The sequence below is a fragment of the Melospiza melodia genome, chromosome 20 (assembly GCF_035770615.1).
Source record: "Melospiza melodia melodia isolate bMelMel2 chromosome 20, bMelMel2.pri, whole genome shotgun sequence".
NCBI lineage: Eukaryota > Metazoa > Chordata > Aves > Passeriformes > Passerellidae > Melospiza > Melospiza melodia.
In genome coordinates this window covers 8,047,293-8,072,105 of record NC_086213.1, presented here as the reverse complement: position 1 = coordinate 8,072,105, position 24,813 = coordinate 8,047,293, and the positions used below count along the sequence as shown (strand labels likewise).

Below are 24,813 nucleotides of genomic sequence, written 5' to 3'. Positions count from 1 at the left end.
AAATCTGGAATATGTCCCTGTATATATTGCTTGTGTTTTCTTTCTTAAACTTCCTTTTCTTCCTTGCCCACAGATGCCCCTATGCTAGAGGTTTGGAGCAAAAACCCCAAAGCCCCACATTGTTTATGTGCACAGCTTATTGTTCAAAGTGCATATTACCAATGGTCACATGCTTTGCTTAAATATTTTATAAGATCATTGCACTTTATGCTAACCCTGCCTTCTTTCTATTGTCTGATTGTGCATTTCCACTTAGACCTAGTTAGTAATTTAGACAGGTTTAAAATCTGTAAGCTTCTAGCAGATATTTGATTTCAGAAATGCTTTGTTCTAAAAGTTCCCCTTTGTTGTGCTCAAATGACAGAGCTTTGAGTAGTGAGGGCTTTTTTCCTCCTTATTTTCTGATTGTACAATGCTGAAGTAATCTCTCATCTGCAAAGAATCTCCTGCCCCCCCTCATGCCTCCAACATGAGACAAAAGGCAAGCAGGTGCACACCAGAGGATTGGATTAGCTATGAAGGCAGGTTTCAGGTGCAGGTTGAAGGAATCCTGTCGCAGCTGGGTGAGGAGTGTCCTGTGGCAGGGGGGTCTCTGCACAGGCACCTCTGTGTCCCCCAGCGAGGCACCTCTGTGTCCTCCTCTGAGATCAGGTGCCTTGCCTGCTTTGTTCCTTGGCTTTTGGAACACTGCCCCTTCTAGGATAAGGCCACAGGGTAGAAGAATAGAGAAATGCTGAAAAGAAAATAATAGGAGCTGTTGGAAGTAACCTTCTGCTGGCTCTGGGTAGAGAAAGGTCTGTGTGGTTTGTGCCTGCTGGGAGTGCAGCAGTGTGCATTGCTCTGCTCTGCCCTGGTGGTACTTTGCTCTGGTACCAGCAAGGCAGTGCTTGATTTCTGCTTCCCACTTCTCTCTCCGAGTCTCCAGTCAGATACTAGAGGAGTTTACAGAAGTTTTGTCTCTAAATTTGACAGAAAAAGGTCTGGACTGTCTGCAGCTTCTCTAGACATTGAGGCTCCTGAGCTGGGCTCCACAGTCGCTGATGCTATGAGCAGTAATGATGACCCCTGGGTTTTGGGGGAAGAGATGATGAGTTTCATTCTTACTTGGGCCGGAACTACTTGTTATTATATTGGGGTCATTTACCCCGAGGGCAAGTGAAAGCAGCTTGTTACTTGGGTTCAGGCTCCAGAGTTTACTGTCTGGTGACATCAGTTTCTGCCTTCTTCCCACCCAGGCAGATTTAGTGGAATGGACTTCTTATTCTTTGCTTAGAAAGTTCTTTTAGGGTCATTATTTCTGAAGGTGATTAAATTTACAGGAAACACATTCAGCTTCTTGCAGTGTGTGCGTCAAGAAAATTTGAGTACATAATTAAACTGAGGAACTGGAAATTAATTGGGAGGGAAATTGTTGCTTTAAAGATGTGCTAAATAATTACCATTTTTCTATTTTTAGCTGGCTGTTGAAGTAACATAAGATGTAAAGAAAATAAATCTCTATAGCCCAATACTCCTTCTTTTGGAGGGACAGTACACTAATTCAAATGGCTAAATGTTTCTTTCTTTAGCTCACTGAATTTTCTAAATGCAGAACATGTCAGCTGTCAGAAAGGTTTGGGAGCTACTCAATGCCTTACTTGTAATATACTTTTGAAAATTTGAGCTTCCTTAAAAGTTTCCCAGAACTACAAAGCATCCACACGCATATGTAAACACTTCATAGCAGGGAGGCTGGAGGCTCTGCTGTTTCTTGCATTCTGTGACATCTTTACACTCCACAAGGCCTTGTAGGTGCCCTAAATGCTGCAAACTGTCAGACTAGATCCAAGCTCTGGGTTGTCTTTGGGGTTTCCTCCTTTAGGGAACAGTGAGTTGCTACCAAACAGGAGCAGGAGCTGTTAAATGGAGAGTGTTGATGGCACAGCAAGTTGTGTTTGCTGGTGCTGAGTTGAACTTTCAGCCATCTGGTGATGATGGTGGTGCTCTTGAAGTCAGCCTTATTGAAGTTTAATTGAAATGTGATGAATGAAGATTGTGTGCAATGTATCAGTTGCATTTTTGTGGCTGGCAATAGCAAGGATCAATTTAGTGAGAAGCACATTAGAGCATACTATGGCTGCTGATTTAGCATCTAAGTGAGGACCATTTGTCTCATGAAGTGGCTGTGAATGTCAGCATATAATAATGTGGGGAGATGTGTCAGTACCATGGAGACAGTCTGTCAGAGATTACATGGAATTAATTCCAGACAACAATGATGTAAAGGTTAAACAAGCACAGAGTGTGACAGAAAGCAAATACCTGTTAGAGTATTAGGAATATATTGCAGGTATGAAGAACATCAATGAGAACATGCCTCTCTCTTACCACTGGTGGGGACCATGTGATAAAACTGCCTGATTTAAGGGGGTTGATTTGCCAGACAGGAACCTCAGGAACCTGTTCTTTAAATAAGTCAGGTCACATAGGCAGAGTGGAGAGGTTTTACAATGATGACTGATGAAGAGCTGGATCTTAAAGAGGTTTTTAAAAGGGAGATTGTGAAGGGTATGTTTGTATGCTTTGACTCGTTGAAGCAGTCCCTTTAGCAGCATCATGGAAGGCTGAAGGTGAGCAGAGACAGCTTTGCCAGACCATCCAATCCAGCTGGGCAGTGGGAAGATGAGACAGACTGGGCAGGCTTCAGCACATCTCCTAGAGATAACTTTGAACTGTTGATCCTTCTCTTAAAGGAATGAATTCTGGTGGGATTGTCAGCACTTTGTTACTGAGCTAAAGGTAAGCAGGTCACAGTTCCTGGATACTGCACCCTGTGCTGAGGAAACCAGGGGATGTAACTTCAGGGTTATCTGAGGGAGAATATTGGTGCTTGTGGCATTTTGAGATGTGTAGCTTGCAGACCATGACTGAAAATACAGCAAGATGCTTTAAACTGTGTGGAAGAGATATTTCTAATTTTATTTTGTATCACTTAAGATTATGGCCTGTTAATAATTTGGACAGGTGTGTTTTGGATGGGGTAGATAAGACAAACTCTTCCAAAGTTCCAGACTAATTTTTATATCTATTTGCCTGTCTGATGAGCCACAGTCTTCTGTGCCACAGTTAGAAAGCAGTGCTGAGTGAAGTCTGTTTATTTAGCCCCAAGTAAAGCTGATCATTACTATGCATGAGTTTATGGCCACTGCAGATTTGAATGTGGGGGAGGCAATTCAGAAAGGCTTTGAGGTTTGTTTTTCCCTACTGGCTTGCTTTAGGTGGGGATTGTCTGGAGAGGAACTGGAATGCAGATTTATAATTTCAGAAACAGTAGGATATATTTTGGAGCAAGAGAATCACCAAGTGGCTGAGGTTGGAAGGGACCTCTGGAGCTCATCTGGTCCAACCCCCTGCTCAGGAAGGGCCACTTGCAGGTGGCTTTTGGATGTCTCCAAGGACCAGCACTCTGCAGGCACCCAGGGCAATCTCTGCCAGTGCTCAGTCAACCTCAGTGTCTGGTGTTGAGACAGAACCTTCTGTGTTCGAGTGTGTGCCCAAAGCCTCTTGTCCTTACCCTGGACACCACTGTCTCCATCCTCCCTGCACCATCCTGTCAGGTATTTATTTACACTGAAGAGATCCCACACGATTTTTCTGCTTCCAGGCTGGCATGTCTCCTGATAAATATTTTTAAACAATCACCAAGCATGCCAAGGTGCTGAAAAATTGAAGGGATAGCCCATTGGGAAACAAGTAAATTAAAACATCATAAGGATCTAAGCTCAGGTGATGCTGGTGAAACCAGTCAGCTGTTTTAGCAGGGTGAAAGTTGATTTCATGCCACAAAGAGGAACCAGAATACTGATTTTGATGGTATTTTGTTTGTTTCCAGAACTCCTCTGTTCAAGTGACCAGCTCAAAAAAGAAAGGTTGTAAAAGCTTCTGGCAGATGATGTAGTTCAATGCTGCCTGTTGTCTTTTCAAGTAAGCTACTTATGACTTCCACTTGAATGTTGTTTGTTTAACAAAATCTCATGTAAATAAATTGGTTTTGAATTTAGTAACAGCAGGTAAATGGAATTGGCCTTTTCTGCTGTAGTGGGTGCACAGTCTGTGCTAACTCCATTGCTAAGTATGTAGGAGTTGACTTCTTTCTTCTGCCTGCTTCTTCCAAAGTTCAGCTTGGTGCTCTTCCCTAAGCAGGCATTTTGTGTGAGCCACATGACCTGTGAGTCAGAGCAGTGATGTGCAGAGCTCTGGAGGGAAGGCTAAATGTCCTTTTGTACCATCATTTTGCCGTACATGGTCCACGTGTTGCTTGCAAATTCTGTCTGGCTGTGACCCCCTCTTCCAAGTGACCTATTTCTGCATTTTTTATGCTGTGGATTTCATTGAAGAAGAGGCAGAAGTTAATGGCAGTGTCTCCTTCAGTAGCTCTGACTGTGGGAGTTGAAGACAGGAGACAGTTCTATCAGAAGGACAACAATTAAGTTTCTAGGATCGACATTTATCTAAATAAAGATAGTTGGAGTGCTAGGAGAGCCCTGGAGACAGGTTTTAAGGGCTTTTATGAGTAACAGAGCTAAATTGATTGAACTATGCCTAGAAAAACTTGACTGTTTTTGTTAGGAAAGTGATACATTTATTTTAAACTCTTGCAAACTTCCCAAATCAACTATTGCCAGTCACAGGATGCAGTGCTGGAGGGGCAGCTGTGCAGAGTTGTTGGTCAGTAGTTGGAGGACTAACACTTGATTGTTCAGCAGTTGAGCTCATACCAGATTTTAATTGGGGTGTCTGGATCCTGCTGATGTTTCCAGAGGCATTTGGAATGACAGCAGACCAGTAAGCCAGGTGCAGGAAGATCAGTGCTGAGGAAATACTGCCTGTTAAATTTCCAGATTTTAAGGGAAAGAACAGAGTATTTTTGTCATCCTTTAAATGGGACAGGTGCTAATTGAATGGAGAAAGGTTAAGGCTTTTTTTTCCCTGATCTTTCCTGGAATTGATGTGAGATTTCTATTCTGGTAGGTTTGGAGAATTCCAATTCCACATTTCTTGCCTGCCATGATGTACTGTGATGGTACTGCAACAGTGAGGCACCTCAACTGCACCATGGATTTTGGAATGTGGTTATTGGCATTGTTACTGCCTGGATTAATGTCTTTGTTTTTCTTTTCTTGTGCTTGGAAAGTCTACAGAGAACAATTAGAACCTCCTATGCCATAACACTCCCTGGGTTTGTTTATTTTTCTACAGAAAAAAAAAATCTAAAAAAGGATTCTGGACTGTTTGCTTTGTCCTCCCTCTCTCCACCTTCTATCTTGTATGCCTTGTTTTTATTAAACATCAAAAATTAGTCAAAAAGCCCACACATTCTCAAGGGTAAAGCTCATCTTGCTGCTGAGAGTTAGGGCAAGCTTTGGGGACCCATGATCAGGCTGGAGAAGGGTTCCAGAGTGGCTCTTTTCCTGGGGAACCCTGCTTCTGTGTGTTTTTTACTGAAAAGTCTGTTAGCTTGGCTGTGGGGAACTAATGTGGCATTCTGTGTTGTTGACTACCTGTGTGAGAATATCAGTAAACAGTTATTCTCTGAAGTTACAGATAAGTCAACCAAAAATTACTCATTCCAGTGGATGATGGGATTTTCAAGACTTCTGTGTGCAAAATCTGAAATGATAAAGTACTAAGTCAGATGATTTGAATCCAAATTTCTCAGATAACATAAAGAGGAAAGGCATGTTGGGACACCCATCATGTCTTGCCCCGTTCAGGTATCTGGACCCTGGAGAGTTGCCCCCTGTTTGCTCCCCTTTGTGTTAGTGCTGAGGGCTCAGGGTATTTCCCTCTGCTGGTATCACTTCAGCTGGGCATGTTCCTCACAGAGCAGAGAGGAAAGGGAGCTGTAGGAGGTTTTTTCTTTCTTTATGATGACTAATTTCATTCCTCTCCTGTGTGGGCAGACAAGTGGACAGTCCTTGGGCAGGTTAAATGCCTCTGAACATTTTGACAAAGTAAATAATACGTGCTCTGTGTGGGCTGAGATGAGAGCAGGCACCGTGCCAGGAGCACCTGTGGCTGCAGGGCTAAGATTGGACCTTTTGCTGTGTCTGTGCTGCCAGCAGCAGTGAGGAGTCCAGATGCTGATCCCTGTGGGTTCAGTAGGTGGTAAGAGACATGGCAAGTGAGACATATGTACTCTGCACTGCCCACAAAGTACAGCCAGTAGGAGTTTTTGCATGTACATGGCTTGTCTGACCTGTTTCTGCTGGACAGTAAAAAAACAAACAGGAGGAATTTGTAGATAAAATGATGTTCCTGTTTAAAGCAGCTTGTTGGAGACCATGTTGGGTTACTGTCCTGACTTCTGGTTGTGTTTCCAGTTTGAAAGGTCTCATTTGAATACCACGGTACCTCTGTCCTTTCCATGTTTCTAGTTTATTTGGTAGTATGTGTATGTCAGAGTCCCCATGGACGTGGTTGTTTGTACAGTCAGGTGTAGCCTGGAGTCCTTGGTTATCTGAGGGGTTGAGCAGGCAGAACTGTGACTGCTGTAGAAACTGCAGGTGCTCAGGTTCACCCTGCCAGCCCATCCTGACAGTTGTGCCTTGATTGTCAGGGAGCTCTCACAGACAGCTTGCTCTGTTCCCAGGCTGATGTGAGGCACATTCTCCCCAGGGCACTGCCCTCAGTGCTCTTCCTCTCATGGCTGTTGGGAGAATATGTGACTGCCTGTGACTAACTGAGAGGATTGGTCTGTAGAGAAGGTTTGGACGCAAGGTCACTCATCCTGAACATCTTGCCCTCATGCTCTTTGTCACTAAAACCCCCCTAGCAGCTCCTTATTTGCTGGTGCTGCATCATTTGATTAATGCAAGACATCTTGGGGGGGGGGGGGGGGGGCTGTCTCAAGGTTTCTGAAAGTCTGAGGAAATCAGAGTTATTTGAATAGAAACTCTATAAATCTTCCTGAGTTGCATTGAACTTACTGATGGGTGCATCTGAAGCTTGCATTGCTCTTCATGTACATAGCATTCCAAAAAGTGAAGATAAAAATAGTTTGTGCAAGTTCAAGCAGCATTCAGTGTCTGAACTGCTCACTGTCAAATTTGTACCATGTCCTATCAATTTTCCTGCTCAGTGGTGCCACGAGAATGGCCACACTGAGAAGGGAGTCATTACTTACCTGAAAATCTCTTCTGAAAGTTGATTTGTAACTGTTTTTGAAAGCTGGTCTTTAAAGAGAGGAAGGGAAGCAGAGAGAAATACCAAATGCTGTCAGCTGGTTGCAAACAGGAGGCTTTATTTACTTTAGATAAGCCCCTTTTCTGTCTATTGCATAATTTCTGTCATAATCTTGTTTGCGTATTAAAAAAAAACAAAAACCAAAACCACAAAGCAAACACAAAATAAAAACTAAAATGAAGTTTACTGAGTAGTTTTCTCCCAGGATGATATTCTAGATTACTTCAAAGATTTGCCCTCAATATTGAGTTTAGAGTCTGTATAGTAAATTTTATTGATTGTTTGAAATGGATTGGTTGGGTGCTGTTGTCTGGTAGAGCATGTCAGCTTTACACCAATTGTAATGCTCTTGGCTGGGACTGAATGGAAGTTACTCGAGTGAGAATTTCCCTGTGACACTAGAGGCTGAAAATTGGCATTGTGCAATATGCCTGGTTACAATGAAGCAGCTTTACTGGAATACAACAAAAGGACTGTGTTCTTAGTTTAAAAAAAATAGGCAGATTTGATTGTTTTACATAGGTGATTCAGGAGCTCAAACTTCCTTTTTTACAAAAAGCTGTTAAAGTATCCTTTTGAAATCAGTGCAGTGAGTAATTCTTAGCCTGCATTCACAGTTATCCCAATGAGTATGCATCAACTAAACCCACATATTTAAAATCCCTGCATCAGTGCCATTGCTGCAGTAATGAGAACCTGGACTTGCTGGATTGGACAGACTTCATCTGTACAAAAGTTAAATGGCAACCAAAGAAGAAGCTGGGAAGAAATTTTAGTAAGACACAGGAAGAAATATTAAGAGATCACTGGAAAAGGATCTTGCCTATTCTGTTATCAAAGCCATGTAGGAGTTAGTAAGGTACCCAGGACAATGCAGCAGTTGGGATGGAATGTTTTGGTCCAAGACATCATTTGAAAGAAATGGGAATTCTTCAGGGAAGATAAATCCAGTGAGTATATCCTGTTATTTCTGCCACTCACCTGAGGGTGAAGAGAGAGAATTCAATATTCAGTACTGATACTTGGCCCACAAAACTGGTGAGGTTGGCAGATGTATAGGACCCAGGTCTGGGCCTCTGATTATCTGCTCTGACTATTGTTTTGCTGACTTTTACCATTTTTACATTTCTGAAGTTTGTACCAGCTGTCAATGCTGTATTCTGGTTTTAGTCTTTGTTTTTGAGCATCAGTTGGCATGTAGAATCCTCTGATTTACTCAGGTCAGAATGCTCTGGTGGTGTCCTTATAGATTATGTGCCAGTAAATTTCTTATAATGTTTTAAAAAGCCATAAATAATTCATTTTATTTTAAAATATACATATGTGATTTGCAAGTGTTTGGGAGCAGTAGCAAAATCAGTCGTGAGTAAATTATCTACAGGTTTGGGGGGGTTAAATTTTTTTTTTTAGAGTAGTAAAGAGCTTTGTCTGTTTTTGGCTTCAGTGATTTGCTGTCAGGTCCTTTGCTTTTTTTGATTATATTAATTTTTTATGTATTTCCTGATTTGATTTTGTCTTGGCTGATGGATCCCTGTGTTTTCCTGCATCCATCTCCAATTACTGAGCAAGCACAAATAACAGCAGGATTCTCTGCTGTCAACAGGCTTTCTTCTAGCAAGCTGACCTTCTCTGCAGCAAATATCTCTTCTTTGCTGGATCATAAGTAATTTTGCAAGAGCTCATCTGCTACTTCATGACCAATCACTTCTGCTACTGCTGAAATCTGAAAAACATCTGAAAACTAACCTCTTTTCACATGACCATCACACAGTGTTTTCATTAATTAAAGGCCACTATGAAGTTAAGTCCTGGAGCTGGTGATCCGTGAGAAATGGTGTGTTCAGAGGAATGTTGCTTTGTTAGCCTGATGGTTTGGTATTTGCCTCACTCAGAGGTTGGCTGCATTCTCCCTGTCCAGTTCAAGTCACTCTGCTTTGGGCTGGCAAAAAAAAAAAAATACTGCAGTTATTAAACTCTGAAAGATTGTCTGAAAACTGCTTTTCTCTCAACGGGATTGCAGGAGAAATTCTTCTGACAGTTCTGTTAGGGAAGAGTAAAGCATGTGTTTGTTTCCAAAGCCATGGTGGGTGTCACTGAGGCTGGAGCCTTGAATCCTGCTTGTGGGAGCAGAAGGGGCAGCAGCCTTGAGCTGGTGTGGGAACAAGGCTGCAGCTGAGCTGCACCTCTCCACTTCTCCATGTGCTACAAGTTTCCTTAGCCAGGAGACCTGCAGATGTGCTTGACTTCCTCTCTGCTTCTGAGACTTTTCTAAATGAATAGGACCCACTTCTGTTAAATTCTTTAACTTTTAAACGTGTTTTTATACCCCCTCGCCTCTTGTCTTCCTTCCCCAGAGATAGCCCAAGTGTTTTAGAAACAACATAGTCAACTGGAGCTCATTGAATAATTCAGCTGTTGCCTGAAGTGATAGGAAAAAGAGGACGACCCATTTAATAAATCAACCAGAGCTAAAAGCTCTGTGGTTTGTAAAAATGTTCATCTGCCCTCCCTTTGAACTACCCGAATTTCTCTTCTGCAGCGTGGGGGTTTTTTCCCTCTCGGTTGGATGTTCCCTGCTCTGGAAGGGAGCCTGATCTACCTGCAGGTTATCCTTGCAAGTTGGTTTTGTTAAGCAGCTTTTTTCCAGAGAGTACCTGGGGTTTGCTTCAGGGGCATGAGATGCTGTGAACCATTCAGGCCATCCCCACAGTGTTCCTGGATAACTTCCTCTCTTGTGGCTGCTTCCCTGTTACTCCTGCTGAGGACTTCTGAAATATTCTGTCAAAGTCACTGCTGCAGCAGGAGCTCCCCAAGAGCTACCAGTGCCACCTCTGAGGTTCCTTGGCCAGTTTAAGCCCAAGAAATGAAGGCATTTTGGGGGCCAGTGAGGTATGCTCTCTGAAGCAATTAAAAGTGACCTAGCCTTTTCATATATGTTTTTACTTCTCTTCAAATAAATAAAAATTCTTAAAGTGAACTTTGATTTCTTGTTTGTGCACTGTGCCTGTTACCTAAAACGGGTCTAAATGCAAGATAGTGTCTTTAAGGGACATTGCTTAGAAATATGACTGTCTAGGGAAGTTCATAAACCTTTTGCTAAAGACATTCTTGTGTCTGTAGTCTGTGTCAGACTTCCATTTAATCCCTTTGGACAGGTGCTTGCCAGTATATCAGCGTGTTACTGTATAAATTGCTTTTTCATTGTTGCTGTAATTGTAAAATAATCCCTCTGTTATGCCCACGCAGTGATCACTGCATTCTCTTCTTGCTGAGCTGCAACATTTCTTGGTGCCTGGTGGTGTCCTGCCTGTTGAAATGAGAGATGTTTATTAAATTGGCTTTTCAGTTGTGGTTCAGTTGAAGAACTGGCAGAGTGATCAGTAGGAGAGACTTGCTACATGCTTTGAAACATCGACTCTCTCGTAGTTCATTGCTTTTTTGTTTTGTTTTAATGGTCCTTCCTTCAATCTCTGTAACTGGTCTCATGGAAACCATATCAGGTTACTGAGCTTTGTGTTCCAGGGGCTGCTGGAGATGAATTTGTGAACACTGCTGTGCATAAATAAATGATTGTAGGTTGGAAGTCAGGATCTGGGGAGAAATTATCTGTTTGCTTCTGTTGCCTGTTTTGACCAGAGAGCTGAATTAGCAGCTGAAATGTGTGCTGTGGTGTGTTAAACAGCATTGAATGGGAGGCTGCAGAGATAATCCTGGGGAGAGGCCATTGAGGTTGGGACTGAGCCTGGACAGGCTTTGCTGTTCTCCTCTCAGTGCTGAGGTGGTGGCTTTTTCAGTGAAATTTAGTAGCCTGTGAAGCATCCCAAACCTTTTGCTTAATCAAGAGGTAGATTGCAAGGTAGCACTGTGCTTGATAATTTTGAAGAGCTTTTGGCTGGTTTTGTTTTCTGCTGTGTTTCTTATTTTGTAAAAGGTTGGCTTGCTTTCTCTGTAGCTGTAAGGCATTGCAACAAGAGGCTTCTTCCCCAGCCCTTCTCACCAGTGTATTCAAAAGTAAATTAAAATAAAAACCCACTGGGTGTTTCAGTTATTTTCTCTTGAAACACCATAAAATTCAGATGATTACTCCAGACATAAGTTAGGGACACTGAATAGTGTGTCTGGATTTTCTTGCACTCTTGTCTTGTGTCCAGGCTGGGAACTGCTTGCCTGCCTTGGTTGGTGTGCTGTTGGCAGCCTGGGGTTCACAAATGCCCCCAGGTACATGGGGTAAGTTTGAATAGTTAAAAAACCACAACGAAATGGAGGCATCTCACATATCTTAACATATTTTGCACTTCAGCCTTGAGAGAGCTCTTAGGATTTTGTTTTTGAACAACCAGAGCTACAAATAATTCAGGCAAGCCCTGAGCTTCCCTGAGAGGTGCAGGTACTCAGTGGCAGGTGGTGGCACAGTCCCTTGCCATGTAAAGTCATCATTGCAGAAGTCATGCTGATAAAGTTGGCAACATCTGGCTGTGTGATGGGAAAGGATTGAGGAAAGGATGAATTGGTGTATAACAGAAAGCTGGAGTTTACCTATCAATGCTTGACAGGCTCTTCTTGGCTTAAACCACCCTCACCTTTCCCTGTAAATTAAGGTCTCCCCCTCACCCCCAGACTAAATACTGGGACTTTGTTCAAGCAGAAAGTACTAAATAAGGAAGAGTCAAACTGATGTGGCAATAATGTAAAATACTGGGCTTCTTTCAAGTAATAGTTCTGAAATACAGCTTCTCCTGGTAAGGAAGCTTTCACTTGCTATGTGGAATGGTAGGACCAGTGACTGGTCTTGAAGTGCTCAATCTCTCATGCCTGCCACCAGGAGTGGTTTTATAGCCCATTTCTTCTTCAGGAAGTTATTTTGCAGTAATTATGGCTAATTTGGAGATGTTGCAGTGTATTTTCCAAAGAGAGACCAGATATTTTTTTGTTTTGGTATGGTTTGAAGCTCCATTTAAAGCTAAGCCTGCCAGTTTTCACAGATCAGCTTTAATTTTATTATCCTCACTTGCCATACCAACAGCAAGATATGTTATCAAATGTATGACCAGGCCAAGTCAATAAATTCTAAATGCATCCTAAATTATTTTCTGTCTGCCTTGCACATTTTTATGAGTTTGTTGAAAGGCTCACTTGATGCGTGTTCAGATGAGCAGGGGAAATTAAATTGTTTTCCCTTTTCTTTTCTCTTCCCTCCCCATGACAGAGTGATGTGCTTTGGCTTGAAATTACAAAATGTCTTTTAAAGATCTCTGAAGTAGACAACAGAATTGGTCTCAGTGGTCCTTTTTCAAAAGGATATCTGGAAATGCTTTTTTTTCCCCCTATTCAGAAACCGAAAAGCTGATGGTTTTTTTTTTTTTTCCCCTTGAAATATTACTCTACTACTGAAAGGCTGTCCTTGCCTAATGGAAAATCCTTTATGCTAAAATAGGACAAAACATTCAAGGTGTATGATTTTCCTGCTATATCATTGTGATGCAGCCATGTTATTTTTGTATTATCATATTGAGGAATCAAGCACATCAGGAGGTGATGATGTGTTCTAGTGAGTGGTTTGCTGTTGGCTGCAGCACAAGCCTTGTGTCCTCTCATGCTGCTGGGTGCAGCCACACATCTGCTTGGGCTGCTCCTGTGGAAACTGGTTCAAAACCACTTTGCTCCATCTTTCATCACCTCCGTAGATTGTTGTTTCGCTGTTCACACTTTGCTGTGCATAGGAGATGAAATCTGTTTCCATAAGGTCTGTTTTGTTGTTGTTACTATAAGCAAAACAATAGGGTTGTGTTATTTCCAGATGTGCCTACGCTGGTGGGAGGAATACCAGGCATCAGGAGAACTTGAGGTCGTCTGAAAATGTTGCCCAGTAAAGTAGGGAAAAAACTTAAAAGTGATTAACCCAGTAAAACTGGGGCTACCCAGTGATTTATTTCATCTACATCAAATCAGCTTTAAAACAAAGAAGGTTTATGGTATCATTCAATCACTACATAATAACTTACTTATAAAGCCCCTCTTTTGACCAAGAAAATGGCTCTGCTGTAGACAGCTGGTCCCTGGCCCGTTAGTCTGTCAGAATGACTGCTGCTGTTCTGCTTGGCTGTTTGACAACCCAGGGAAATACTTGGGCAGGTTTCTGTAGGTAACCCCTGACATCCTTCAAGTGCAAAAACGTTTTGTTTCAAAGCTCAAGATACATCTTCATGCTGAGGTAGTGGAGCAGTTTGGCTGGCTCAGCTGGAGAGCAGCAGTTGCTGTGTGTTTGTGGGAGAAGGATGTGGCATTTTAAGGGAGAAGGATGATGCTGCTGGAAGGCCAGCAGCTCCTTGGCTGCCTGCCCTGGAGCCTGCCAGCAGATCCTGTGCCACCAGCACAGCAGATGGACACACCAGCGCTGTGGTGAGCTGTGCAGTAACAACGAGTGATGGCCTGTAGTGAGCCTCATCTATTGATTAATTAGCATAGAAATCAGCAGCCAGGGTGCAAAGAAAAAGCAGTTTTCCCCAGAATGACCTCTGTAAAGTGAGTGAGCTGGTGAGCTACAGAAAGGACTGAAGAGGCTTTGTAAGAGAAGTGTGTATGTACAAAAGACAGTCAAAATTGGGTGTAAGACAAGAACATTTACAGAATGAGTTTACCAGCTCACATTCACATGATTGGGACATTGCTACAGGATTTGTACCTCTTACAACAGCCTCACTTTTCTTACTGTCCATATAAAGAAATAGGGATTTGACCTATGAGTGTATGTAGAGCTGGCTTCAGTTTGGAGACTAAAGAACTTTTTTTACTTTTCTGAGAAAAAGGTTTTCTAAAATCACATGAATGATCTGCAAGAGCAGAAAATACTTGAAGAGTTCATGTTAATGTTAAGATTGAACTGAGGGACTTCAATCCTTTTGAAAAGACTTCTCACCACGTAGGAATAAGAAATATGTTTCTGAAATGCTTATTCTACCTTTGTAGATATGGAGTTTTCATTTGCTTGTCAGCTAAAAAATAAGAACCTCTCTAAGCTGGGTTGTTTTCTCCTTTGTAGTTTGCTTTTTGCCTTCCTTTGTTACTAAAGAGTCCAAGAGATGATTGTGTTGATACTTCCCAGGAGGAAAGAAGCTGCTATTAATATAGCAACTTCAGCAAAAATTTAGATTAGGCTTCTTGGAGTTGAAACTGAGGCTCTACAAATAACCTGAACACTTACAGCTTGAAAAGCTTCTTGTAAAGAAGATAAACATGTGTCTGTGCCTCTATTGATGGATGCCATTGGGGCAGTTTCTGTACACCCCTGTTTCTCAGGCTCTCTGTTATGCCATTGAAGGAGTCAAGAGTCTCACTGTGTCATCGTGTTCCGTATATACATCCCTGAAAATGAGCAATCCCTAGGATACACTGCCAAGTACGCTTAGAATAGCAGTGATGGACAGCAGGTTGCAGGAGGTGGTTTATTTTGGCCCAGTGCCTTTGATTGAAAGGGAATTGGTAAGAAAAACTCTGAGGCAGAGCTCCTGTTGTATTTGACATCTGGAGAAGGTTGTTGTGAAAGGTGAAGAAGAAATGGCTGCTGCTCATGGTGGAAGAGGCTTTTCACAGTTACTGAATGGGAGTCTGAGTGTTTCAGGCACATACTGGAGGAGATGGATGTTGGGTGTCAGATGCTAAGGCAGGGTGGGCAGTGAGGAACCAGAGAGAAAATGCTGTTGAAAATACTGAAGGAGATCAGGACCTCTGCAGAAATAGTAGCTGATGTTGAGAATTTAAGAAGATTGACTAGAATCTAGAGTGCCTAAGGAAAGTTTAGCAAACACACGTGAATTTCAGCTGAATTGGGGGGAAAAAAGTGTGAGGGGAAGAGGACAAGGTGCAGCCTACAGGTTGTGTCATTTCACTGTTGGATGTTGGGATATTCTTATTGTCCTGAGAGGGAATTACAGTCAGTGTTCATGGCAGTTTAAAGTCCAGTGGAGTTAATCCTTCATGTTTGAGTTCAACAACATTTTGACTTTTAGTAGGAGCCTAAAGTGATATGCAACATCTGTGTAGAGCATTGCTGAAATTCCTGATAAATGAGTTCCAGAGGCAACCTTCCATTTGTGGGACATTTCACAAAATCTGCCACACAGAAAGGTTAAACTTTTTCAGCTGGGCTTTTCAATGGCCTGAAAAGTTAAAGAACCAGAGTTTTCTCTTTGGATGATGGAAGAGGCAGGAGTCTCTTTGTCAGACACTGATGGACTTAACTGCTGTTGCTGACCACCAGTGTGCCAAGTAAGCTCAGGATGACTGGGGGCACTGAAGCACTGGGGAGTAATCTCTGGACAGTCTGTGCCTCAGTTTCCTCTATGAAATACATAGCCTTTAAAATGAATGCTGGCTTTGAATTTCCCATGATGTAGAGAAGGTAGTGATCGTGAAATGCAAAATATTGTTGGAAGGTGGTTGAATTATTTCAATTTATATAATACAAATGGAAACAAGGCCTTTATTTGCTTGGGACATCTCCTGCAATACTGGAGAGCTGGTGATATCCCTGCTTTTGTATCAAGGTCACTTCTGTCAATGCCATCCAGATGTGTATCCTCAGGCTTTGTGTAAACATGGTTTGCCCTGCATGGTGTTAATGGCTCTTAGGCTGTGTCCCAGCAGGGTCCCACCCTTGTGCTGCACCTCTGTGTTTATGCACTTCTGTGGCATTCACACTGCTCTGTTCATCTGTCTTGTTTCAGCAATTTTGGGGGAATAAATGTTGCCTCCTTTCCTTTTTTGGGAGAGAAAAATTTAGAAAAAGAACTAAGAAGGATGTCATAGAATGACTGTGAGTAGGACCAGATCTGAGCATTTTTGTCTCTGACTCTTTCTAGCAGCAGAGAAGCAGTAAATTTTTGAATAGGTAAAAGCAGTGTAGGGTTAACTGTTTTAGAAGTCATATTAAGATACTTGTGGTATTCAAAATGGATTGATCTAAATGAAGAGAAGTGGGGGCTCAGGACCCCATGCATACTCGGTGCACGGTGTCACAGGAATGGCAGTACCTGGGTGGGTGAACTCAGGTATTGCAGGACAGGAAGGTCAAATGCCTGCTCTTAGATGAACTTCTGTCACTCCTGGTCTTGCTTCTCTTGACAAGCACCAGGTGATTTTCAGTTAAGCTCAGGAAAAGGTTATGGAACATTTTTCCTCTTTGCTGCTGGGTGGAGAAGGGACACTGTGTATGTGCAGTGTGGAGGATGAAACCAAGCATGTCCTCTTCAAAATATGGAATGTGATACTGCTGTTGTTCAAGGCATCAGTACTGAGATTGGTGTAGGAGATAACTGCTTTGAGCCAGCATGGCCACATTCCAATCAAAACTTCATTTTTTTTTGCCTTATAGTGTTGGCCTGAGCAAGTCAAATGTTTCCCAGTTTCCTGACCCAATTCTGTGTTGTGCCCCTGGGACAAGATCTCTTGTATGCTTCTGTCTATTCAATGTGTTTGTGAGAGTTCCAGAACCATTTCAGAGATTGGGGAGAGTAGTATAGAACTCAATAAAAAGGATAATAAAAGCTTCCAGTTGGCTTTTTTCCCTACCTCTGACTTCTGTTTTCTTCTGATGTGTTTTTCCTAGCTGAGGCAAAGTGTTCCTTCATTTGAGCTGTTGCACAGCCATGGATTGAGCTGAGCTGTGCCTGAGACATGTAGGTATAGATGATAGCTCAGTGAGTTTCCTGATGAAAGGTGTCCTGCATCACCAAGTGATGGCAGCTCAGGCTGGGCTTTCCATTTTAGGGTAGCTGCTGTGGTGTTGACCAGAGTTAGACTGCTTCAATTTCCCATAAGATCTTTAAAATGAGGTGTGAAGAAATAGAAAGTGAATCCCATGAGGTTGTGGAAAAACAGCTTTTGAAAGATCAGAATGGCTCCTGGGGCACAGGGGTGGGTGGCAAGGGAAAAGTTTGACACTACCCAGTGCTGCTGATGCAGCATTCAGAGTGCAGCGGCCCAGCTGCAGAATGGGAAGTGAGCACATTTTTTCTCAGTTTTGAGAAGTGAAGTGGCTGAGAATCTGTAGCTATATGTTATGCTTAAATGCTTAACTGTAATGGAGTTGTAATTCAAATTTGGCCCTTGTCATTGTGGTTATTTATCCTGGTTTATAACATCCAACTGGGAAGCTTGTCTGCCTTCAGACATTTTGCTTGCCTGATACTTAATTGTGCTTTGGTTGTATGAGACTTGGCTCCTGACTCAAATGATGCCACATTCATTCAATAGATTTGCTGGAGATGAATTTTCCTCTCAGGGCTAAATCTGGGACACAAGTCAAGTAAGTTCTGCTGGCCCAAACACAGGCTGAGCCCTTCACTGCAGGGTCAAAGTTCTGCACAGGATTTTGTAAGTGCACAAGAGCTACTTCAGTTTTTTTCTTTTTCTTAATAACACAGCTGCTCTAAATAATGTGCCTACACAGCAGCTGGGAGGAAAAAATTTACAGACCAAGATGGTTGGCTTTTGTTTAACATTTTTAATTGGCAGTTGGTGTGCTGTGTAAATTCACCCTGGCAGTCCTAACAATATTTGTGCAGATTTAAGTCTTTTTGCTTTCTCACACCCAAATTGCTGTAATTTCTCAGAAGATCCTGTTGTTTCATACAAAATTTGTATACATTGTACAGTTGAACTTCTGTGGCTGTATTGCAATGTAAGTTTTTGCCTCCTGTGTAAATCTTGAGATTAACAGCCCTGGTGCCTGCTGAAGTAATGATCTGCATCATTTCAGGTGCTCAGCGAACAGTCAAGAAGAAAGCATTTGGTAGTTCCTATGCTGTTGCTGCATGGAAAATCAGTTTCACTACTTTCAAATGCTTAAATTCATTATCAGCTTAAGAAGCTTTTCTTGCAGAAATGGAGGGATTGGTTAATTACTCTGCTTTAATTGCAGTCACAAATGGTACATACTTGCCCCTTCCCAGGGCCACAAGTGATTCCATGGCTAAAAACTGCACTGAGGGAGAGCAATTAAAGGGAATTATTTCAATAAACAGTTTGTACTGAAGCCTTTGACTCCCCACACCCACCCACCCTGACTGCTGTTTGGAAATACTTGAGGAAAGCACCACTCCCTCAGTAGGAACTCAAGCGTGGCTGGGGCTTTGTTTTGATTTGCTCCAGTTGTGTTTTGCCACTTGGAGTGATGTTGTGATGGGCTTGTCTACCAAGAAAAAGGCTCCCAGACATGTTGCCATTTCTGGTTTTCTCCAAGGCTCCAGCTATCGTAGTCCACCTGAAGATTAGCTCACTCCTCCGAAGTAGGAGAGCAGTGTTTGAACTGCTAATGCAGCCTCTCAGGCCAGTCCATGTGCTGACTTCAATTACCATCTCCAAGAAAAGTGCCTCTGTTTGAGGAACACTTAATCATATGCTAACATCACCAGAAAAAGGTGTAGTTATCTTCTGAGCTATATAAATGCCAAACTGAAATGAAGCATAGAAAGGTGAAATGTACTTTTTCTTAAGGGAATCACAAAGTGCCGTGCCTTTATGAAAGGGAGTGGATGCAGGATATAATTGAGGTCGTGTAGGAGGTGCAGGTGCAATTCCTTGTGCCCTCTTGAAGGTGTATTGCCCTTGTTTCCCAGGTGAGCTCTATTGTGCATTTATAGACATCCTGATTTTCAGAGGAACAGTTGTTGCAGCTGTAGGCAAAATAATTCAGAAGCAACAGGTGAGGAAAAGGGAAGTGGATTAATAATGAAACAATTCACCTGTTCTCTGCCGTTGGGAATATTGTCCTTGTTCATGCTGGAAGGTGACTTTTTTTCCTGAAATAAATTGGAAAGTTAAGGGTAACCGTACCAAAATCCACACAAAGGCTATGGAAGAATGATGGTAGAAGAGACAGGAAGCTTTCACAAAGCTGTGCTGTATTGAGCTGTGGAGTGGCTGAACATTCTCAAGAGGGTCAGGGACCCCATAAACCTGGGCAGGGCTGCAGGGGACAGACCCCCAGTGGGCAGAAGGCTGGGTAGGCTGGATGGGTGTCTTCTCTCTCTGATCTTGGCTTATGCTGAATGAGCTTATTATGTACATGCTCATAATGAATTAGATAAACAGTGAAATAATTAACAAAGCAGGCGCTTAAATGGTTATTGTGTGGTTTAGAGCTGACTTTATTTAGATGAATGAGGTAGTTCATTCTACTATTAGCTGCACCCTAGCAAAAAGGATTTTTTCCTCCCCTCTCTTTTTAATGATTAAACACCACAAACAGAAAATGCACTGTGGCTTTTGCTGGAAAGACAGCACAATGGTCTGCTTCCTTCAGAGGGAGTTCATCAGTGACTCACATGCAACTTCTGAAAATACTGTCTTAGTTTTCTCAAATGTCAAAAAATTCTCAGGGTCTTTGATACAATAGATCATCAAGTAATGAAATGTGGATATTTGGCTTACTGTCTAATTAGATCACGTCTGTAGCACAATATTCCAGGTACTGCTAGACTATACTTAGAAGTCTGTCTTCATTTTTGCCATTTTCTGAGCTGCTGATTCTTTTTCCTCAACTAGTTTCTAGCTCCAAGTAATCAGTCAGCAGAGCAGCTTACCCTGGAATGCTCATGGATTCTTTCTGCAACCCCTGGTCAGCTGTAGGACTCCAGATACCTCACACTCTGTGACTTGGCCCCAAACTGCAGATCTTTCATTTTTCACTGTACTTCATAATCTCTTTCTATGTTGTGTGCTTTTCATGGTTCTTACTCAGTACAGATAATTTAACAAGACTTGCAAGCTGTTTGCTTTAGCTTTCATTCTTTCACACACACCATGTGTAGCCTATTGCCTCTGCCAATGAAAAAGAAAAGCAGTTACCAGAGCTGTAGACCCCTGACCTCAATTCTGCAGGTTTTCTCTTTTACCTGTTGCAGTACAGCATCCTGTCTGTGCAGGGCTTGGATCTTGTGTAAAAATTCAAGGGCAGCCAGAGGGGTGAATCAGATTACTGCAAAAGCTGACCGAGTTTCTGATGCTCTAAGGTATGTCACAGATGGGATTTTTCCCTCGTTCTTTTCTTTTTTTTTTTTTTTTTTTAAAGAGCAAAGGGAGAAAGACTTATGACATTGACCATGACTGTGCAGATCAGTCCTTGGAGTGAATGATCTGTGTATCTGTCTGGAATGGTTTTTTTTTAAAGGTGTTACCAGAGAGACAAAATCAGCTGTCACACAAAGCCTGTCTTGGGAGAACATTATTAGTAAATCCCTAGATGTGAACTGTTCTTCAGAAATATCAATCAAGGCAGTTTTATTTCCCTGTTTCCTTTTGCATGGGGAGGGTGTGTGTTTTCATCTGCCCTTCCCTTACTGAACCCTTCAACCTTTTGGTACTGCCCTGGTCATCTGGCTAGATTTTGCTAAGACTGTTACCTCCCACCATTCCCAGAGCATCTCAAAGATCTGGAAGAGCAACTGGATGGAAAAAAGTTTTGTCATAGTGGACTTCATTTATCAGAAGGCAAATTTCAGGCAGGAAACAAGGCATTTAAGCACGTTCCCTAAAAATGCTTGGTTTTATTTTTTTCTTTGTACTTCAGGTTTTTTTTCTGTGCTCCATATATAAAATTGTCAAAGGTTTTTGGCATATTCTCCTGAATTCCCATTGCAAACTTTTATGTTAAAGAAAAAAAGCTGTGAATTTGGACAGACAGATGCATTTGGATAGATGTGCTGGTCTGTGTGGTATATTTAAGTTTAAATTTTGTATATTACAGTTGTCCTTGCGTGGATTTTATTATTATTAAAAGTGGCTTCTCTCCAGAGTAATTGCTCTGCTTTGCTAGTGGTTTAATTTAATTTCAAAAGAGCATTGTTTTTCCTTCAGGACAGTATTTGTGTCAGGAGTTACACCGAGAAGCTGTGGCTGTACCTTTCCCACAGTCAGCCTCCAGGTAAAGTACAGCTACAAAAGACATCAAGGACTCATCTGATCAGCCTGTACTGGGAAAGTAAAAGTTGGACTCAGAAACTTTTTGAGAGCTTTTGCTGTATTTATATCTCACAAGAAGTTACTAGCATTTCTTGTCTGGGGAGATCTTTGCAGGAAGTTCCCTTTAACTCTGTTGTGAAGAACCTTCAAGAACAGAGAAGCAGATAGGCGAGGTAAATCTAAATCAAATGTCTTTGTTCCTCTGATGGCAAATGCGGATTTAGGGATATATTCAAATGTAGCTGTGGCTTCTTCCCCATTTTCCAGACCCTGCTAGGTGAATTCCCCTCCCTCTGGCTGATGCTCTCACCTTGGGACAGTTGAGCTGCAGCAGCTCCTCGTGGCCCACTGGAAGAAGCTCCTCTGGGTGCCTTCAGAGCTGGAGCTTCTGCCAGGCTGCCCTTTGGGCTCTGCTCAGCCTCCCCAGGGCTGCTCTGCAGACATGACAGAACAAATGGAACATTTTTCAAAGCACCAGGCAGGAGTTGTTGTGGATCTCATCTTTCACCATCAACTGAATTGTCTCTGCATGCAGATCCCACTTCAGCATGGACCTCGTACAGGTGCCTCTTCCATCCTCAGTTGCCGTGGTCCCAGGGTGAAGCTGACAGGACAAATCATATCTTCACATCTTCTCACCTAGTCTGATTTAGTTAATAAATAGATAAAATTATGTTTGCAAATTAGTCCACTGGATAACAGTTACCTTGTATGACAGAAGACAGCATTTGATCTGGCATGCACTTTGTGTATTTGAAATCATTTTTTCTAATCCTTTGATTAAAATCTTTGACTCCCCAGCTATTCTGCTGAGACTGAAAAATACTGCAATGTTTTAATATCTCTAGCTGGATTTTGCGTGATATTCTTGTTCTTTTTTCTTCAAAGCAAGCAGTGAAGAGACAGAGGAAAAAGGAAAGCCCAGCAGCCCGAAGCTGTGTACAGTTGATATGCTTGGAAATTAATCATTAATGTCTTGCAGGTGGGCAGTAAATGTGTTACGAAGTCTTCTGTATCTGCATGCAGGGTAGTGAACCAAAACTAAGTGAAGTGCATGGAAAAGATACCTTCAAGCCTGAATCCTTGAAGAGCAAAGAGTTGTCTCTAGGAACAGTCTGTACACATGGGCTTATTGAGGTTATGCTGCTGTGATGTTGTGCATAGTTACTGCTTCTCCAATTCCTTTCTGTAGGTTTATGCTGTATCAGAGTGGCTGGAAACTGAACATTTACCTTTTTTTACTGTTGTATGCCTTTTACTAGCATTTGGAAGAGAAATACATCCTCCTAAATTAACTGTCAAATGACTTAATCATTGGGTGGGGCAGATGTGCTGAATTAAAGAGGAGCAGTTCATTGCTTTAAGAGAGGTTTGCCATCTCTTGGAAAGATGAAGTGCTGTATGTGTTGCCATGTGGCATGTTGCAAATCTTTCAGAAACAGCTCTCCCAGACAGGAGGAATCATCCCACCTTTTCCATTTGCAGTGTTGTAAGCAGTGTTGTGCACTGATGTTTTACATGGGTCACTTCAGAAGTCTTGCTTGTCATATGCCCATTATCAAGTGGAAATATGTTTGCCAGACAGGTAGCACAGATCCTGCTGACTCTATTTGCAGCCTGCCTTGCAGAGGATGTTATTATCTGAAAGTAGCTTTAATTTTTGTTCTAGTTATTTTGTACTTGCAAAGAAATGATTAACAAGGCCTCTGATTTAGGAACATGATTTTGTGCTTCTCTGCAGCTTCTGCTGCTGCTTACCAGCACGACCATCTTCCTCTGTAGGAAGCTGTTTTGAACAGATCACAATTACACCTGTTTATATTGATAAATGTTTCTTTTGTGATATACTTTAACCATTTCCTGCAGTAGAATTGAGGTTGTACATTTAGGCTGTCTTCAGCTTAATTTTCTTGAGGTTCTAAGCTGAAGAAGCTCAAGCCTGTGCTAAAATGTGTTTACAAGAGGGTGCTTGTAGGACTGCTCTCCCGCCCTCTGCTACTGCAGGCTGAGCACAGGCCATGTGGAATTAAATAATGGCATTATGGCTGCACCCGAGACCTGTCTGTGAGAGCAGTTTCTGTCGGAATGATGTCAGATGCCTGGTCCTTGGGCCTGCCCAGCTTGCAGTAAGCAGTGTGTTGTAGTGTGGTGGTACAGTGGTAAAATCTTGGAGCACAGTATTTTAATATAGCTGAGACACTCCTTTTCTATTGCAGAGACAACTTCAGGCTATTTCTGCCAGGGTGCCAGGGTGAGCAGCGCTGCCTGTGTCAGGGATGCTGCTGCTGCAGCCTGAGTTTGCCACTGGGTGTGGTAATTACAGCTGTTGATATTCAGGTTTCTGAATTGGACTGAGTGGGTGTTGCATACGTGAGGGAATGCTGAAATTGGAGACCTGGACTAAATAAACATCAAAGGTCTCTGAATTTGCTAGGAAGGCTGCCATAATGAGTGCTTGTCCTCCATACTCTGACAAAGGGTTTTCTGGCCTCTGCCCTGTGTGGGTGCATCCAGGGGCGTTAGGAGAGGTGGCATTGCAGTGGAGAGGGAATGTCTTGGAGAGTAAATTGTCTCTCTCAGAGATGAGGATGCACAGCCTGTGGTGGCATGTGCTTAAAAGAGGGAGATTGCAGGACTGCTCTCCCTCTTCAGCTGCTACAGTCTGAGCTTACACAGAGAGGCTGGTGCAGGATGAGTGCTGGAGTACCAGGAATGACGGGAGCTGTGGTCCCTGCCAGCTGACACTGACATGTGTTAAATAGTGTCTCATTGAGAGATTGATAACATTAGAAAAATTGTGTCATTGAACAGAGTTGTGCCAAATGTAGTCAGAATCCAAAAATACCTTTCCTGCGCTGATGAAAGGGTGTGGGAGAGAATGTGATGGATGTAAAGGTTGGTTTGATAGTAGTGGCAGCAGTTGCTAGAACAGGTTGGTGTAAGGGATATAACAGTGTGTGAAAGGAACAGCCAAGGTTACTGCTGGTGAGGGGCCAAGAGATGAGTGATGGCCTCAGCTCAGCACCTCCTCAGCTTCTGCTGTGTATCACACTTGTGGCTGAAGTAAGAGTGTGTGTTGGCCTTTTAAAAAATTATTATGGATTGGAGATTTTAAATGTGTTTTCCATGTCTTCAGCCACAGGTGGATACACTGTGAATTTGATGAATACAAAAACATAAATTAGTTTTTCAGATTGACTGAAGTGTTCTGATGAACCTCCTGGATAGTCACCATGCCTGACACCTTTCAGTAGCAACAACAGGGCTTCAGTCTTAGAAGCACAGCAGAGCATATGGGGAGCCAATTAATTCAGTAGATATTAATTAATAAACACATTTCCTCTGGGGAAAACCTTTTAGCACATTCACTGTTTGGCCCAAGATTGGGCTTGCACGCATGAATGGATAGCAAACATGCTTTCCTGAATTGTCACTTGTTATTTCTTGATGGGCTGGGGAGTGCCTCCCAGGCTGCTGCTGGCAGGCTTTGGGAGGGAGAGCAGCCTGCAGCTGATGCTGGAGCTGGCTCAGGCACCAGCACTGTCACACACCCCTGATGGCAGCACACACCAGCTCTGCAGGCTGAGCTCTCTTTGTGTGGAGCTCCTTCAGCCCTGTGTGCAGTGCAGT

At 42.6% G+C, this 24,813-nt stretch overlaps 1 protein-coding gene across 10 annotated transcripts in view; it reads left to right on the top strand.

The window, feature by feature from the left end:
* Positions 1-24,813, top strand: part of ARVCF (ARVCF delta catenin family member) — a 246,616-nt gene that overhangs the window by 120,131 nt on the left and 101,672 nt on the right. The window contains exon 1 of one of the 10 annotated variants that reach the window (XM_063173442.1): positions 8,100-8,174. The exons of the other annotated variants lie outside the window; for them this stretch is intronic. Coding sequence (XP_063029512.1) covers positions 8,115-8,174 — 60 coding nt within the window. The 5' untranslated portion in view covers positions 8,100-8,114. Of the gene's footprint in view, positions 1-8,099; positions 8,175-24,813 lie in introns of those variants that run through there. 10 annotated transcript variants of the gene reach the window in all.